This window comes from Panthera pardus, unplaced genomic scaffold, assembly GCF_024362965.1.
Source record: "Panthera pardus isolate Hobbes unplaced genomic scaffold, ASM2436296v1 HiC_scaffold_6, whole genome shotgun sequence".
NCBI classification, from domain to species: Eukaryota; Metazoa; Chordata; class Mammalia; order Carnivora; family Felidae; genus Panthera; species Panthera pardus.
Window position 1 is genome coordinate 3,760,535 of NW_026526991.1, and position 17,175 is coordinate 3,777,709.

The window sequence follows — 17,175 nt, forward strand, 5'->3', positions numbered from 1 at the left end:
TTTCAACAATCACCCACTCTGCCAAACCCTGGCTGTTCTGGGGGAGTGAACGATACGAGGGGTCCACGAGGACCGCCTGCCAGAAGACCCCGCCCGGCATGCCCAGAATCAGCCGGCTGTTGGGGCATCGGCAGCCTCCTCGTGACGTCACCACGTCCGGCCGGTAACAAACGCCTCTTTTCTACCGCATTGGGAACTAGGCGCACTGCGCAAGTGTGAGAGCTGGGCCTCTCGTCTGATCTCAAGAGTCTCGCGAGGCTTGCGGCCGTGCTCTCCCTGAGGACGTCACAGGGGCTGGGCGGTGGGGCCCGGGTGCCGAGCTAGGGGCGGAGCTGGGAGATGGCGTCCGCAGCGGCTCGCTGGCTGGCATTGGCATCCGTCCGATCCGGGGCTTTGCGGAGCGGGCCGAGCTTGAGGAAAGGTGGCGATGTCTCCGCCGGAGGGGGTGGCTCAGGTCGGAGCCTGGTACCGTCGAGGTCAGTCATCGTTACTCGCAGCGGCGCCATTTTGCCCAAACCCGTGAAAGTGAGTGTCTGCCTGGAGGCGGGGCGAAGGGGCCGAGGCCAATCATTATGGGGAGTGTGTGCGGGTCGACGCCGACTGATAGGTGCAAAGGCCAATCGTACAACCGCCCTAGACCGGAAGACGGATCAAGGACAAAGTTTAGCAATGATGCCCTGCGAATTTTGACAGGTGGGAGGAGATGGTCGGGTCAGATCCCGGTGTTGATTGAGTTGGGCGCAAGGAGACAGAGGATGGAGGGGCGGGGGAGCGAGAGCTGAGGGCTGCACTTTGCACTAGTTTATCGTGAGGAGCGCGGTGCGCTAGTTCTCCAGGGCCACACGACTCGGCTATATGCACCCAGTATAGACAAATCACGTAACCACTCTTTCTTGTCAGCCTCAGAGTTGATGGGATGAAATAACGAGTTGTGAAAGGACTTTGTAAATAAATTGTACGTGGGACAGACCTTTTCTTCGTAGGCGTTTTGACCTAGTGTTTAATTCATATAATTTGCAACTCTGAGAGGTGTGCAGGAGGTATTACAGTCAGTTTTTATAAATGAAGAATCGGGCTAAAGCAGTGAAGCCAGTGAGGCTCCAAAGCGAGCAGCCCGTCAGGTCCTGGAATCCAGGTTTCCTGCTGGTCGACCCACCTCCCCCGCCCACCTCCCCCGCCCACCTCCACCAGGTCCTATTTTTTCCACCACTGAATGCTCTCACGTGCCCTGAGCACCCTTGGATTTTTCTAAGTAAAATGGAAACAGCACTTTAAGCCAAACAAGTTTGCTTTTTGACTCCGGTGCTGCGTGGGAGTTAACAAAACAAAAACAAATTCTCTTAAAGCTAGTCTGGCCAGGGAAAAGGCACAAAAGGCATAAAAAGGCACAGCTGGAAAAAAACTTTTTTTGGAAACTCCATAGGAAAATATGAGAGGATATGTTGAGATTATACTGAAACTCCTTTAGTCCATCTAAAACAGCTAGTCTTTTAGCATGAAGACATGCTCACTTTTCAAAACATGCTTGTTTTGAACATTTAATGTGGTGCAATTCAACTTCTCAGGCCCTGGGGAATCAGTTAAAGGACTGTATCCTTTCACTGAACATGCTCATTGTTTTGTAATCCATTTTCACGTATTTGGTGTCTTCAAGTAGAGGTGAGCTCTGTTTCCACAGTCCAGCTCTTAGTACTTTCTTACCTGTTTGTATCTGCAAGTAATTACCAGGTTGTGCCCTAATTTTTAGATGTCCAGAATGCCTTATACTTTTCTTCCCAGTATCCACTTTGACGACCATCATCTTATCAATTCTTCGCATTATTTTTCTTGCTCTTTTTCCGAGGACTTTAAAATCAAGTAGTTGCTTATCACAGGTCTGGGGTCCACAGGAGTGCCCCTGAGGGCCGGGCCTTCTGTGGTCCCACCAGAGTGGGCTCTGGAACTCACAGCCACCACTCTGACCCTCCGCAGATGTCCTTCGGCCTTCTCCGTGTGTTCTCCATTGTGATCCCCTTTCTCTATGTCGGGACGCTCATTAGCAAGAACTTTGCTGCTCTACTTGAGGAGCATGACATTTTTGTCCCAGAGGATGACGACGACGATGACTAACAGGTAAGACTTCTTTTCCCCTACATGGACTGGGAACAGGAAGTGGGGTGGGGCATCTAAACTGTGATGCAGTTTGGCCCCGTAGTAGTTTCCCTCACTCCAAGCAGAAGTGCAGACCCTTAATAAAGTGACTCACTTGGCTGATGGTCTTATTTTGCCTTTTCTCTACATTGGATGAGGACAACTATCTTACTGACTTAGAACTTCACTGGGATCTTTTCCGACCAAGTTGATCCCAACCAGCCTTTTTATTTGCCCTTTATGTACCCTCGTTCTCTCAACCCGTAAGTTTTCTTAACGGTTTAATATGCTTTACACACCCACCCCGAACAGCTTCATTCTCCACGTTGAAATTTAGAAACTGCACATCCTCACCATGGTTCGCAAGGTCACCAAACTCCGTACCTGTACAGGCTGTACAGGCACCGCAACCTGGCTGTTCACAAACCTTTCCCCTGGTGCCTGTCCTTTTCACCTTTCTCGTCTTGGCTTCTGGTGCTCTAACGTGGGCTGCTTGGCTGCCTCTCTGTTGTAGATAAAGACAGTTCTGGCTCCGTGGTCTGGGATTCAAGGCTTGCCACGATCTGGTCACATGATCTGGTCACACCTCTTATTCCAGCCGCATCTTCCATATTCCCAACCACACACCTATCCCCACTATTCACTGTTTCTTGAATTACCGACAGGCTTACCCACCCCCGAGCAGTGGCTCACTCTTCCTGCCATTGGAAGGCTATTTCTCACTACTCTTACTTTCGCCAGTTCTTCATGATCTTTGATGAAGTCTTCCCTCATTCCTCCATCTGAAAGTGAGGCTGTGCCCTCTGCCCAGTCCCTCTTGTGACACTATTATATGCTTAAGCACACAGACACACCTCCAAATTCTACTAGACAATGAGCTTCCTCCTGGCAGGGGACAGGGGGTTTTGTTTTGTTTTGTTTTAAAGTAAGTTCTACACTCAGTATAGGGTTTGAACTCATGACCCCAAGGTCAAGAAAGAGTCTCATGCTCTACCAGCTGAGCCAGCCGTGTGCCCCAAGGAACGTGTCTTTTATACCTTTGGGCCCCCAGTGCCTGGTCTCCGGTGAATGTTCAGTACACGTATGAGAGAATAAAACTGCCTTGCTCCTGCCTTGTTTGGTAGAACCTCCCTGGAATTCTCTTTTTGGTGTGTGGATAGAGCGCTGCTCCGTGCCCAGTTCACTGCTACTTTCCTTTCTTACAGGACATGGAGGAAGTACAGAAAGGAGACAGCCCTTAATTCAGATATGGTGATCCTCATAGCCTCTCCTACTTCCCTATCAGCAGAAGGGCCCAGGGAAACCCCTCAGCCTCCTGACTCCAGCGAAGCCTCCTGCACCGTCTGTGACCATACCCCAGATCCCCAGGCTCTGGGAGGTTCCCCAAAAATGTGCTATCCACTGAGCACAATCAACTTACGAATAAACATAATAAATATCAGCTCTGTATGACTGAGTGGTGGCTGAAGCGTCTCAATATGAGGAAGACCCTAGTTGCCGTTTCCTGTCCCTGCTGACCTTTCTCTAGCAGCTGAACATAACAGGTCTTTGATTTATAACCCAAGATTCCCAGGCCCCTCTGGAGCTACGAAAGTAATTACGGGTGCCTTGGACCTATTTTCATTATTTACAAAAGCCCGGCAGAAACTTTCCCCTCAGTAAAGATGCACAGGCTAACTAAAGCCTCCAGCTTTTTTTGTGTTGAGGAATGCTGGCTAGTTTTCACCTGCTAATCATAAGAGTTGTTTAAAACTCCTTAAGAAATACCATTATCAGGGGTGCCTGGGTGGCTCAGTTGGTTAAGCATCCGACTTCAGCTCAGGTCGTGGTATCACGGTCCATGGATTCAAGCCGCGCATCGGGCTCTATGCTGACCGCTGGAAGGCTGGAGCCTGCTTCAGAGTCTGTGTGTGTCTCTCTCCATCTCCTCCCACCCCCTTGCACTCTGTATCTCTCTCTCTCAAAAATAAATTTAAAAAATTTTAAAACATCATTCTTAGAATGAATCTTTCAACACTTGGGTTCCTTAGATGAAAAGATAGTAAAGGGGTTGGTGGTGCTAAAAAATCTGGCAATGCCCAGGGTGACTGTGGACTCAAATAATGAACCCATCTGCAGCATTTAGCCGCCCAGGGAAGGAACCACCAAAAGCAAACAAAGATGAGTTATTTAATCTGCGTCAACACTGATTCTCCTGTCCCTGGAGCCACAGTCCCATTTGCAAACAGTAGAGCTATTTCTGTTGTCTGTGCACGAAACAGCTGTGTTCCCAGCAGAGCGCCTAACTGGGTAGGAAGCTCATGTCATTTTAAGAACTGACGCTTGTTGCAGGTAGAGGGGCTGGGCCTCTGAGCTGCCATTCTCTCCAGAGCCCAGGGAGGAACAGCCCAGCCCGTCAGCCCTAACTCTGCGCCGCTCAGCGTTCCTCTCATCTCTCCCGAACGGCAAGAGCTAATTTTGGATCATCTGTGCCGTGACACCAAGCTATCCTGGAGGCTGTGGAAACACAGCTAAATTAACAGAGTCATCCAGCCTTACACCCGGAATGATGGTTTCTGAGCAGATGGCCTCATCCTTCCTGTTTACTGACATGCAAGGCTCTGAGAAAAGAGAGTCTGATTTATAGGAAACACCACACTGGAGGAAAGGGAAAGAACAGGTGGTGTGTATAGTAAGCCCCCACTTGTTCAGGCAAAAAGTGAGAGAGACTGCCGAAGGAGAACTTCCCCCTGGCTCACCAGTGGAATTCCATTAGGAAGTGACCATCACATACTGAGTTTATTCGTGTTCTAAAATATTTAAATGCCAACATGCACCTTTCCACCGAGTCACGGGTCATGGCCAACGTAGAACTTGGACAGGAAATCCGTCGGCCTCGGCGCTTCTGTCTCATGGAAGAACCGCATAACGTGTGTCCGCTGCTTCCAGACGTTAATTGTTTCCTCCAGTTCCATCTTTCCCTGCACAGGTGAGGGGAGAGGTGTTCAGTCAGAGTGGCTGGAAAGAATACCACCATACAGGCCAGGATTCTGTGCTCTGCTCTGCACGGGCTTGTCGAGTGACTCTGGGCAAGTAACATCCTTGGTCTAGACCACATTTCAGCATCTGGAACATGAGGTGGTTGTACTAGCTGATCTCTAAGGCCTCTCCCATACTCTTTAACTCTGCAGCTAACTGATCCCAAGAGGAGAGACTCCCAGGTCAGTAGGCCCCTGCCCCATGACTGCCTAACCTGACTGGCTGGTTTCTGCTGAACATTCCATGTGGTGTACTGGTCCGTGCTAAAGTATGCACTGATGCTAATGTGACTGACTGGAGATACAGAATCGGGTCTGGGATTTGAACTATGTGCACAGGGCTCAGCTAACCTGCCTGCCTCTTCCAGCTGTAGGCAGCAACCCAGTGAAGCAGTAACTTCCAGGAAGGAGGTTCAAGAAGATTTCAAACTTTCCTCATCTTCTTTTATTTAAAAAAAATTTTAATGCTTATTTTTCAGAGAGAGAGAGAGAGAGAGAGAGAGAGAGATCGGGGGAGGGGCAGAGAGAGGGAGTCACAGAATCCAAAGCAGGCTCCAGGCTCTGAGCTGTCAGCACAGAGCCCAATGCGGGACTCAACTCACGAACTGTGAGATCATGACCTGAGCAGAAGTCGGACACTTAACCAACGGAGCCACCCACACGCCTCCCCCTCCTTTTTAAAAATTTTTAAATGTTTTCCTCATCTTTTTTAAAAATGCAAACCCCAGTGTTTTGTTTTTTTTTCTTGAACAATCTTAGAGGTGATAACCTCTAAGTTCATCTATTTCTTTGAAACCCTAAGCAAAAGTAGCTGACCCAGTAGTTGCTTTTCAGGCTTGGGAGACAAACGGGACGACTGAGAAGCTCTGGACAAGGTGGCTGCTCTTTTAAGTCAGTCCGGGAGGGGTCAGTTACCTTAATGACCAGAAGATCAACCACCCTGGGGTCCGTGACGTGGGCATTCTTCATGAACATTTCTCGGACTTTATCCCGTCCCTGTTTCACGGTGATGTCTAGCTGGAATAAGTGCACTAAAGAGAAAACATGATTCAGCGTAGAAACTATGTGATCAAGACATGTTTTACAAAAATTGAGTCAGTGGATATTCATAGACACAAACAGGTTCCCCATTCGTTTCATTCACCAAGTATTTGCTTGACCCTAAACTAGGTGCTTGAGGCTGCAGAGAAGAGTGAGACACGGCGCTTGCTCTCAAGGAGTTTAGTTTGAGGAGACCAGACCCGAGGCAGCATAGTGTAGTTTGAATATCAACAACCTGGCTTCAAACCCCAGCTCTGTCAACTTGTCACCTACATGATCCTGTGTATGTTTAACTTCTCTGTGCCTGAGAGTATGTATTTCTGAGTGAATGAGGATGATTAAGAGCACGTATAATCCCCTGGGGTGCCTGGGTGGCTCAGTCGGTTAACTGTCTGACTTTGGCTCAGGTCATGATCTCACGGTTTGTGGGTTCAAGCCCCACGTCAGGCTCTGTGCTGACAGCTCAGAGCCTGGAGCCTGCTTGGGATTCGGTGTCTCCTCCTCTCTCTGGCCCTCCTCTGCTCGTGTTCTCTGTCTCTCAATAATAAATAAATGTTAAAAAAAATTAAAAAAAAAAAAAAAAGAGCATGTATAACCCCCAGAGCCACTGTGGATTCCTGGAGACGATACAAGATGCTTAGAACATGCCTGGCATGGAATAAGCTCTCAAAAACATTAGCATGATTATTACAGAGAACAACTGGCAAAAGAGGACAGGGTTGAAATTAACCGACAGTGATGGGGGTATAGGTCTGTGCAGCACACAAGCTTAGGGTTGAGGGAGCCTGCTGAGTGTTTGTGCGGAGAGGAGGGGCTTCAGTCCAGCCAGGGACGACCACCACATTAGGTTACTCGGGGGAAGGAAGGAGCAGTTTACGATGGGACTCCTACTCTCTTAAACTCTATAGTCAGAGGTAGCCACCCACGAACGCAAAGAAAAATCACCATATTCAGCAAACCCGAAGTGCCTAAAATAGTGGCACAGACTTAGGGACCTGGGACTTCAGAGGAGGCCCATGTTATGTCCTTTGAAAATTAGGTTTTAGTCATTTGTGTTCCCATCCTCTGGAAGTCAGCCTTCAGTGGATTTGCTGATGACAACAAGGGCACGAACAGGGCCTTGTGTGGTAGGTGGAGTTAGGAAGAGGGGGCGCATTAGGCTGAGTGAACAGCATAAACAAGGCTCACAGTCTAGAATGAGCCTGTGGTTGAGGAGACCTGTGTGCTCATTTGGTGAGGACCCCTTGCATTGCGGCCATTCCTGGGACATGTCCACTCTAGTCTACAGGATTCTCAAAGCCAGCTCCGAAAACCATGAGGGCTATGTAGTGACTGAATTAATCAACAATAAAGTTTGAGTCTTTAACTCTACTCCTAATTTAGCGGCAGTGTTAGAAAAATAAGGCTTCTGCTGAGGGAAATCCCATGCCATGCTGATCCAACCAGGGAGTAAGCAACAGTGGAAATCTAATAGGAGAAGCTGTATCCCAGCTTCATAGGTGTTAACAGAGGAGAGAAATTACTCCCACTGGAAAGAGTTCAACTCAGTTCCAGCGGTGTGATGGAGCTGGCTCTCATGGAGGCTCTCTTCCCAAATCGGCCTTCAGTGACTTCACTTTGGCAGCTTCAAATCAATCGTGGTGGGAGTACTGGCACCACGAGAAATGGTCGATGCTCTAAATCTAGGTTCCCACCACAGTCAGTATCATAGTAGGAATTTTAGAAAAGAGGAAACACAGGGATAATAAGACAAAGAGACACAAAAACAAATGCAAACCAACAAGCACCCAGGAACTTAGAACCTTTCCACTTGGGGAGATTGGGGCCTACGGCACTGTGGGTACCTGTCTGATGTCATACTATTGGCAAACCTGGACCTGGAATCCAGGTTTAGTGTTTTTAATGTTTAATTTTCTATTTTTTTTTTTTTTAAGTTTATTTATCTTGAGATAGAGAGAGTGTGCCAGCAGGGAGGGGCAGAGAGAGAGAATCCCAAGCAGACTCCGCACTGTCAGTGCAGAGCCTGATGCTGGGCTTTAAACCCACGAACCGTGAGATCACGACCTGAGTGGAAATCAAGAGTCTCTTTTTCTTAACATTTTTTTTTCAACTTTTTAAATGTTTATTTATCTTTGAGAGCGAGAGAGACAGAGTACAAGCTGGGGAGGGGCAGAGAGAGAGAGGGAGACACAGAATCTGAAGCAGGCTCCAGGCTCCGAGCTGTCAGCACAGAGCCCGACGCGGGGCTGGAACCCACGAACCGTGAGATCATGACCTGAGCCGAAGTCAGATGCTTAACCGACTGAGCCACCCAGGCGCCCCTCAAGAGTCTGACTCTTAACTGACTGAGCCACCCAAAAGCCCTTGTTTTTTTCAATTTACAATCTGGTGCTTTTTAAAGGAAATGAATATGAGGAATCTTCCCCTGCTGTCAGTGCTTATCTCTCCTGCATTTTTATATTGGATTCCTGTCCAACCTTGGGAGTTTAAAAAAATAAGGTCCCTCTGTACCAGGGGGCTGGTGTCCATCCTCTCTCATTCCTCATGACCTCCTGAACCACACACCAGGGCATCGGGTGTACAAACCTTCTCCTCAGGAAAACGTTCACAGGCACAAACGCCAAGTTTTGCTTACAGTGTCAGTTCACAGACCCCTGAATGCCCATCCTCTGAGGTTAAGAACCCTTGTCTCTAGAGAGACAAGTTCCATAGCTTTCTCCTAATCTCCCTCCTCCCATCCCAACCCCTTGAACATGCCCCCCACCAGTGAGAAAGGCTGCGGGAGGTAAATAGCTACAGCCCGCGGAATCGTTCTTTGGTCTAACTCGGTGGTTCTGAAACCAGCAATGATTCTGCCCACCAGAACATTTGGCAATGTCTGGGGGCACTTTTGGTTGTCACAACCAAGGAGAGAGTGTTACTGGCATCCAGTGGGTAGAGGCCAGAGATGTTGTTAATCTACAATGCACAGGACCGCCCCCACAACAAAGAATTATCCAGCACAAATGGGTCAAGAAACCCTGGTATAAATTAATTCCAACTGCTCTTTGGCTTATTCTTCGAATTCTGAATATTTAAACTGTAATTTGAAAGATCTGAGAGGCTCAAGAGGAAGATATCAATGTGGCCCTTCTGGATGAAGGTGCCTTTTCTACAGCCTCTGTGTGTTTTCCCAAAGTTACTGTTAAGGTTCTTCTGAGTCAGAAAGGCTCTGACACGTTAAGAAAGGAAGACAGTGATATAGTTCTCAGCTGTTTGCTCCAATTCATCTTGGTAGCGTTCATAACAGGCGCTGGGAGATCCTTAGATGGGAAGGCAGCCCAGTGTGTTGGAAAAGAGCATGGGCTCAGGGGTCAAACAAGCTGGGTAAGGTCTCCACACCTCTGTGAACTATGACCTTACCTAGGGTACAGCCTCCTTAGCCTGTTTCCTCATCTAAAAAATAGGAAAGAGGGGCACCTGGGTGGCTCAGTCGGTTGAGCGTCTGACTTCTGCTCAGGTCACGATCTCATACTCTGTGAGTTCGAGCCCCGTGTCGGGCTCTGTGCGGACAGCTCAGAGCCTGGAGCCGGCTTCAGATTCTGTGTCTCCCCCTCTCTCTGCCCCTCCCCTGCTCATGCTCTCTGTCTCAAAAATAAATAAAAACATTAAAAAAATTTTTTTGAAAAGAAAAATAAAAAATAAAAAAAATTAAAAATAGGAAAGAATGGGGCACCTGGGAGGCTCAGTTGGTTGGGCCTCTGACTTCGGCTCAGGTCATGATCTCGTGGTTTATGGGTTTGAGCCCCGTGTCGGGCTCTGTGCTGACAGCTCAGAGCTTGGAGCTTGCTTCAGATTCTGTGTCTCCCTCTCTCTGCCCCTCCCCCCCTCACGCTCTCTCTCCTTCAAAAATAAATAAACATTAAAAAAATTTTTTAAAATACGAAAAAAAATAACCTCTGACTTAATTCCTTTATAGGACCATGGCAAAACTCAAGTGACAACATCTTGTAAACAGTAAAGCTAATGCAAATGTTAGCTGTTAAAATTTTCAGCACTTATTCCCCATACATCTATTTTAAGTTTTAATAATCTGGATATATGCCGATCTTCCTGACTAGTCCATAAGACCCCTGAAGGCAGGGTTGTTTTATTCCCATTTGTATCTCTAAGCATTTAGTACTGACCCTGTAGTACAAGAGATACCCGATGAAATGGAAATTAAATGGTTTCTACAGAAAGTCTCCTGTTCTGTAACCACCAAGCCTCAGGTTAATATTTTTCAGTGGAGGGATTCAGCAGGTAGTTCTGTCCCTGTGTTCCCATGCAAGGCAGCTGCCACCCAGGCACGTGGCTGCTCTCCAAGTGCGGCATAACTGGGTCCCCTGAGATTCAGGGAAAACCACAGCAGGAGCCAGGTGTAACAGCTGGACAGTCAGGGTCTCCTATGTCACGCTCCTCCCCTTACTAATGGTGTTTTGTGAGATACATTTACATGCCTCAGTTTTCTTCTCTGAAAGACAGGGAAACAATCAGAACCTACCCTAAAAGAAAGCAATGTAAAGCATTTAGCATAATGCTGGGCTCTATGTATGCAATTCAGTAAACGTTAGTTACTATAAATGCTATTAGTTATTCCCAGTTCTTTGCTTTGGTTCCTCAGCTGGAATCCCAACGATGGATAGTATGACATTGGTGTAGACACAGGCCTGAGCAACTGACCAGCTACAGACCACCAATCCTCCCCATAAGAATGTACCACCCCCTTAACCCCTTCCCTCTCATTCCTTCCCTTGCTCTCTAGGCTCCTCCTGTCAGGACCCTTCAGACTCTGGGTTTATCTTCCCGAACAGTATTTGAGGGGAATTCCTGGGAGGGGATGGTTTAAAAAGAGCTGGTTCCTGAGGGTGGATAAGTGGATCTATCCTCAACTCAGCCACCGGATTTTTTTTTTTTTTGTTTTAACCCTACGCAAACCATTCTTCCTGCATCTGGGTCTCGTTCCCCACCTCCTGCTCCTCTCTGCAAGAAGAAAGGGTTCTGGACACTCACAGAAGTATTCTGCCAGGCAAACATTGTTTTTAAACATCTGCAATTGAATACACCCCCCCCCCCCCCCACATATCCGCACACCCTTGCTACAGTCACTCCCCTATACCTCTCATCCACCTGCCCCCTGAAGGCATTTAAATTTGCAGTCCCCAAACCAGCAGTGCACTGAAGTTTCTCCCTCCCTAGTATCCTGTGGGTCTAAGTTCTGGTCATTGGCAACCTCTCAAAAAGTCAGGGACACTGGGGAACAAACAGTTCTCATACATCAAAAAAATTGGATTCTGGGGCATCTGGGTGGCTCAGTCAGTTAAGCATCTGACTCTTGATTTTAGCTGGGGTCATGATCTGATGGTTTGTGAGATCCAGCGCCGGAGCCTGTCTGGGATTCTCTCTCTCTACCTCTCTATCCCTCTCTTGCTCTCTCTCGAAAATAAACAAATAAAGATGAAAAAAAAAAACCAAAACTGGATTCTGCATGGAGGCTCCTGCTATAAATAACAGTGATAATAATAATAATAATAATAATAACAGTAGCAGCCAACATTCAATGCATGCCTAACTAAGTGCCAGGACTTACCCTAAGCACTTTAGATATATTTCCTATTTAATAAGGGCTCCTCTCTGAAGAAGGGACTATCATGATGCTCATTTTACAGATGAGGAAACTTGAGGCATAGCAAGATGAAATCATTTGCTCAAGGTCATACAGCTATATTAAGGGGCAAGGTCTGGAGGCAAGTCTCTGTAACCACCACATTCTATTGCTTCTCACAGGCAGGGAAGAGGCAGCCCAGAAGGGTGCTATTATGCTCCAACTCGCTTAAAAACACCTTCCCTCTCAGACTGGCACTGACAGTCCACATTAAACTAAACTAAATCAAATCAACAAAATAAAATATCGACAGCCCATTCAATGACATTCGTACTGCCCTTGACGGTTTAGTGGAATTTCCCCCAATCTTCCTTTCCTTCCTTCCTTCCTTCCATTCCTTTTGGAATACCAAAATAAGAAAACAGAATCTCTGTACCCAGGGAGCTTCTATTTCAATCCTTGGGGTGAACAGATTGGTTCTCCGACATCTAAGTGAAGGCAGGGGACAGGGAGGTAGTAGGGAGCAGGCCATTAGTGGGGTGGGGGAGGAGTTCCTGAGAAATACTACACACAGACAGATCTAGGGAACAAGCTTGGGAAACTGGAAATGGGAGGACACTCATCTCACCTGGACTGGAAGAGGCATCACTGACTTAACTGGATGACCTTGGGAAAATCACGTCCCTTCTCTGGTTGTCTGTTTTTGTGTGGGGGGATGGATGATCGCTCAAGTCCTACGGCCACTTTGTTTACATAACCTAATGGGCACCTGTGCATATATTCAGGAACTCTACGGTTGACTTTGGGTTCCAGATCCAACAAGAGCTGGCTCTGGGCCTCAGGGGCGTCCCTTCGCCTCTAGGTGCCTCATCTGTAAAATGAAGCACGTCAATGACAGTCCCTGCTTTCCCTCCCACGGGTTCGGTAAGAATTACTAAAGGGCCAAAGCGCCCAGGGCGCCTAGAAGCGCGATCCGGATGCGGGGCACGGCTGGTCTGACTCGGGCGCGGCCGCCAGATCCGGTCCACTAATGCTCGAGGGACCCTCCTCCCCTGAAGCACCCAGAGTCGCCTGTTCCCAAGTCGGTGACCTCAGCTCGTCCTGGGAGAAATGGGAGGCCGGGACGGCTGCGACCTTGGGCGGCTGCATCCGGAGCCCCGCGTGCGCCGCTGCCTCTCACCAGTGTTCGGCACCTCTCGATACCAGGCGCGGTACAACTCGCGCACCCTCCGCTTGGCTTCGTTCATGTCCCGACTAAAAACGGGTTTCACTGAAGTGGGAGCCGCAACGGCAGCTCGCCGGAGGCCGCTCGCCGCCATCTTGCTAAAGAAACTCCTCCCGCGAGTACGGCCTAAGGACGAAAATCTTTTCTCATTGGCTAAAACTGAACGCCATGCCCCTAAACGTCACGGGTAGGCGGGAGGAGAGCTGTCGGGCTCTCTGATTGGCTGGGAGGCCTCGGTGATGGCCGCTGGGGGCTGCGCATGCTCCTGTGCGGAAACTTCAGCTCAGACATTGGTGGTCCTAAGCGTGGCATAATCGCGCCGCCAGGGGACGCTCGAGCGCCAGGGTGGCCGTCGAGCAGCTGCCGGGCCTCCCCCAGCGTGGCGCCGGCCACCTGCCCGCCTCGCTCCTTTGGTTGCGCCTGGGGGCGCGCGGGCGTCGCAGAGCTTCGCGGGTCAGCCTCGCGGCGCTGGCCGCGGCCCCAGAGGGCGGCGGAGGCACACGTGGCGCCTGGGCTGTCGTGGCGATGGCCTGGCCCCTGTGCGGTTTTTCTGCGGCAACATTTTTTTTCCCCCTATAAACCAACTCTTTGCAAGGGCTGTGTAGATGCCAAAGCGTTTTCCTGGCCATTAGCTTCGGGGCGCTTCTCCACACCCCGGGAAGGTAGGTTCTATCATCAGCCCCATTTTATGCAAGAACATTTTCATGCCAAACTGTGGATCTCTCTGAAAAACAGCCTAGAAATTTGGGGCTGGAAGGAGCCTCGCATTATCCATCCTGGGTATCCCCGTCGTTGCTGGCATTGAGGTTACCCCTGACCATCCCGGGGAAAAGTAACAGTTAACGTGCGCTAGGTATTCTACCTGGTCGTATTTAAACTCATGGATCAGAGAGGTTCTGTTAGCACCCCTTTTCTACAGGTGAGGAAACTGAGGTGTAAGGTCTGGGCCACCTGCTACGTGATGTGTTCCTCCTGTCTTGACCTCCAAGAGCATCTGGGAGGCACCTTGTGAGTGTGTTGGGGGAGGAGCAGGAGCCGGGGCTGAGGTCAGCCAGCATGGAACATGGCCCTAGCATCTGTCCCAGGCTTTCCCATTCGAAAGGGTTAAGAATCAGATTTTTGTTCCTGTAGCACCTTTTAAAATGAATCTGTGCACTTAAGTGTGCTGCGCGTTAAAAGAAAGCACGCACCGTCTTCAAGTTTAAAGCATTAGAAGAAAATGGAAACTTCAGAACCTCCGGGCCCACCTTAAGAAGTTTATATAAGCATACTGTGTTCTTGACAGCCACTGGCTTAAGTTCTCCAGGAGCATTAACTTGTTTATGCATCACACCACACCAGTGGAACAAGCACTGTTAGACCCATTTTACAGATGAGAAAACTGAGCCGGAGAGCTGAAGTTACTTGACAGGGTTGGTGTGAGACCCAGGAGCTGACCCCGGAGTCTGTGCTCTCTCACAGCACCTACATCATTATATCCACCTACATCATTATATCTCCTTGCCGCAGTCTAACCCGCTCCATGCTCCTGCCTCCTCCAGGAGTAACCACTATCGTGAATTTAGTAACTATCATGAATTTTTTTTTTCAATGAAAAAAAAAGGCCCCTAAAACAACCCACAAACTGGGGAGAAACTATTTGCCAATCGTATATCCTATAAAGCGCTTATATCTAGAACATGTAAAAGATTCTACCACTCGACAATAAAAAGACAAATAGCCCAATTTAAAAACAAGCCAAGGCGACAGCACCGCATGGCAGTGAGGATGTGGAGCAGCAGGAAGGAGCTGCCTCTCATCGCTGGTGAGAACGCAGAATCATACAGCCACCGTGGAAGCCGGCTTGGCGGTTTCTCGCAAAAGTGATCGCGCTCTTACCATATGATCCGGCGATCACGCTCCTTGGTGTGATGGGTAGGAGTTGAAAACTTCTGTCCACCCGAAAGCCTGCACACAGAGGTTTACAGCCGCTTTATTCATAACTCCCCAAACTTGGGAGCAACCAAGAAGTCCTTCAGGAGGCGAATGGGTAAATACACTTTTGTACATCCGGACAGTGGAGTGTTCTTTAGCGTTAGAAAGAGATGAGCTATCGAGCCATGAAAAGGCACGGAGGACAGTTAAACGGATATTACTAAGTGAAAATAAGCCAACCTGGAAAGGCTGTATACGGTATAATTCCAGCTGCAAGGCTTAACGGAAAAAGACGAAACTATGGAGACAATAAAAAGATCATTGGTTGCTAGGGGCTGGCGGGGAGGGGGTGGAGGGAATCAATGAATGAATGGGCACAACACAGGAGGGGGGGGAAGGGTATATGAGAAATCTCTGTACTTTCCGCTCAGTTTGGCTGTGAAACCAAAACTGCTCCAAAAAATAAAGTCTTATTCTTTTAATGGGCAAAGGATGTGAATAGCTATTTCTCCAAAGAAGAGCCACAACGATCAACGAATACCACGAAAAGACACTCAGCATTGTTAGTCATTAGGTAAATACAAGTCCAACCCATAACAACATGCCATTTCTCACCCACTCGAATGCCCAGAACAGAAGAGAGACAATAGTCCGTGTTGGCGAGGATGTGGAGAAATTGGAACGCTCCTTCACTGCTGGCGGGAATGTGAAATAATGCAACCACGTCGGAAACCAGTCTGGCAGTTTCTTAAAAAGTTAATCGTAGGGACACCTGGGTGGCTCATTCCGTTAAGCATCTGATTCTCCCATCTCGGCTCAGGTCACGATCTCACGGTTGGGGAGATCGAGCCCCATGTTGGGCTTTGTGCTGACAGCACAGAGCGTGCTTGGGATTTCTCTCCCTGCCCCTCCTCCACTCTCACTCGCTCTGAAAATAAATAAATAAACTTTAAAAAATAAATAAATGTATCCCCTGGAAGAAAAGTTAAACATAGACTCACTGTGTGATCCAACAACTTCAATCCTAGGTATCTGCCCAGAAGAAATGAATACATTTGTCCGTACAAAGACATATAAACAAATGTTCATAGCAGCATTATTCACAGTAACCAAAAATCTGTGAATTGGATGGGTCTAAAAAAAAAAAAAAGTGGATAAACAAAATGTGGCATATCCATACAATGGAATACTTTGTAGCTATGATGAACCTTGAAAACATTATGCTAAATGGAAAAAGCTAGATACAAAACACGTATGATTTCAATTATATGAAGGGTTCAGAAAAGTCAAATCTATATAGACGAGTGGGCTGAGTGGAAACGAGGAGCGAATGTAGCGTAAGGTTTCTGTTGAGGCTGATGGAAATCCTCTAAAATTAGTTTGTGGCACAGTGTACAACTTTGTAAATAAACTAAAATTCATTACATTGTGCACTTAACACGGATGGGGGATAAATTCTACGTTATGTTAATTATATCTCAACAAAGCTGCTGGAAAACACGGAATCTGATGATTTCTCAAATGTGTAAAGCCCAGATAATAATGCCTTCTTGCTCTCACCACCTTAAAAACAGAAAGAAAAAAAAAAAAACCCTATTTGTCTTTATTAAAAATGACTTTAGAAGATTGGGAAATGGGACAGTACAGAAAACAAATACCTCTGTAGAATTAGAAGCAATGTAGTATATGGTGAAAAACATGTATTGTCCGTTCCTGATACCAGTTACAAGCTGTATGTCAAGTTACCTTTCCCCCATGAACTCTGGTTTTCACATCTGTAAAATGGGGATAATGGTGGCTACCACCCAGGGTTGTGAGGAGTAAGTGAGATCATCTAGATAATGTGAAGTGCCTAGGAGAGTGTTTCGAAGCACACAGATGTTTGATAAGTATTAGTTTTCTTTCCTGTGTCTACCAATCAGATTATGAGAATCCTGTTAACTTAAAAAAAATTTTTTTTTTTAATGTTCATTTATTTTTGAGAGAGACAGAGCACTAGTGGGGAAGGGGCAGAGAAAGAGGGGACACAGAATCTGAAGCAGGCTCCAGGCTCTGAGCTGTCAGCAGAGAGCCCCTCGTGGGGCTCGAACTCACGAACCACGAGATAGGACCTGAGCCAAAGTCGGACGCTCAACCAAGCGAGCCACCCAGGGGCCCCTAATCCTGTTAACTTCTGTAACCTCAATCCCTATCACATGTCACACAGAGTAGATCCTAGTGATCAC

The 17,175-nt window shown here is 47.9% G+C and overlaps 2 protein-coding genes across 2 annotated transcripts; one reads left to right on the forward strand and one right to left on the reverse strand.

Moving 5' to 3' along the window:
* Positions 1–263: 263 nt before the first annotated feature.
* On the forward strand, positions 264–3,579 carry SMDT1 (single-pass membrane protein with aspartate rich tail 1). The gene is made up of 3 exons (XM_019447062.2): positions 264–525; positions 1,972–2,112; positions 3,336–3,579. Exons 1-2 carry the CDS (start codon positions 340–342, stop codon positions 2,107–2,109), a joined length of 324 nt encoding a protein of 107 aa, XP_019302607.1. The 5' UTR covers positions 264–339; the 3' UTR covers positions 2,110–2,112; positions 3,336–3,579.
* A 1,310-nt stretch (positions 3,580–4,889) lies between these two features.
* On the reverse strand, positions 4,890–13,162 carry NDUFA6 (NADH:ubiquinone oxidoreductase subunit A6). Its single transcript, XM_019447063.2, has 3 exons — positions 12,992–13,162; positions 6,063–6,178; positions 4,890–5,090 (listed from the first exon to the last, which is right to left on the reverse strand). The coding sequence occupies exons 1-3, from the start codon at positions 13,128–13,130 to the stop codon at positions 4,959–4,961; spliced, it is 387 nt and encodes a 128-aa protein (XP_019302608.1). The 5' UTR covers positions 13,131–13,162; the 3' UTR covers positions 4,890–4,958.
* Between the last annotated feature and the right edge of the window lie 4,013 nt (positions 13,163–17,175).

Bases quoted from the DNA above. Each gene is read 5' to 3' on its own strand.
- SMDT1 (XM_019447062.2), top strand. From the start codon at position 340: ATGGCGTCCGCAGCGGCTCGCTGGCTGGCATTGGCATCCGTCCGATCC. The intron at 526-1,971 runs GTGAGTGTCTGC...GACCCTCCGCAG, and splicing joins TTTTGCCCAAACCCGTGAAA to ATGTCCTTCGGCCTTCTCCG.
- NDUFA6 (XM_019447063.2), bottom strand. From the start codon at position 13,130: ATGGCGGCGAGCGGCCTCCGGCGAGCTGCCGTTGCGGCTCCCACTTCA. The intron at 6,179-12,991 runs GTGAGAGGCAGC...TTTTCTCTTTAG, and splicing joins TCGAGAGGTGCCGAACACTG to TGCACTTATTCCAGCTAGAC. The intron at 5,091-6,062 runs GTAACTGACCCC...TCACCTGTGCAG, and splicing joins TTGATCTTCTGGTCATTAAG to GGAAAGATGGAACTGGAGGA.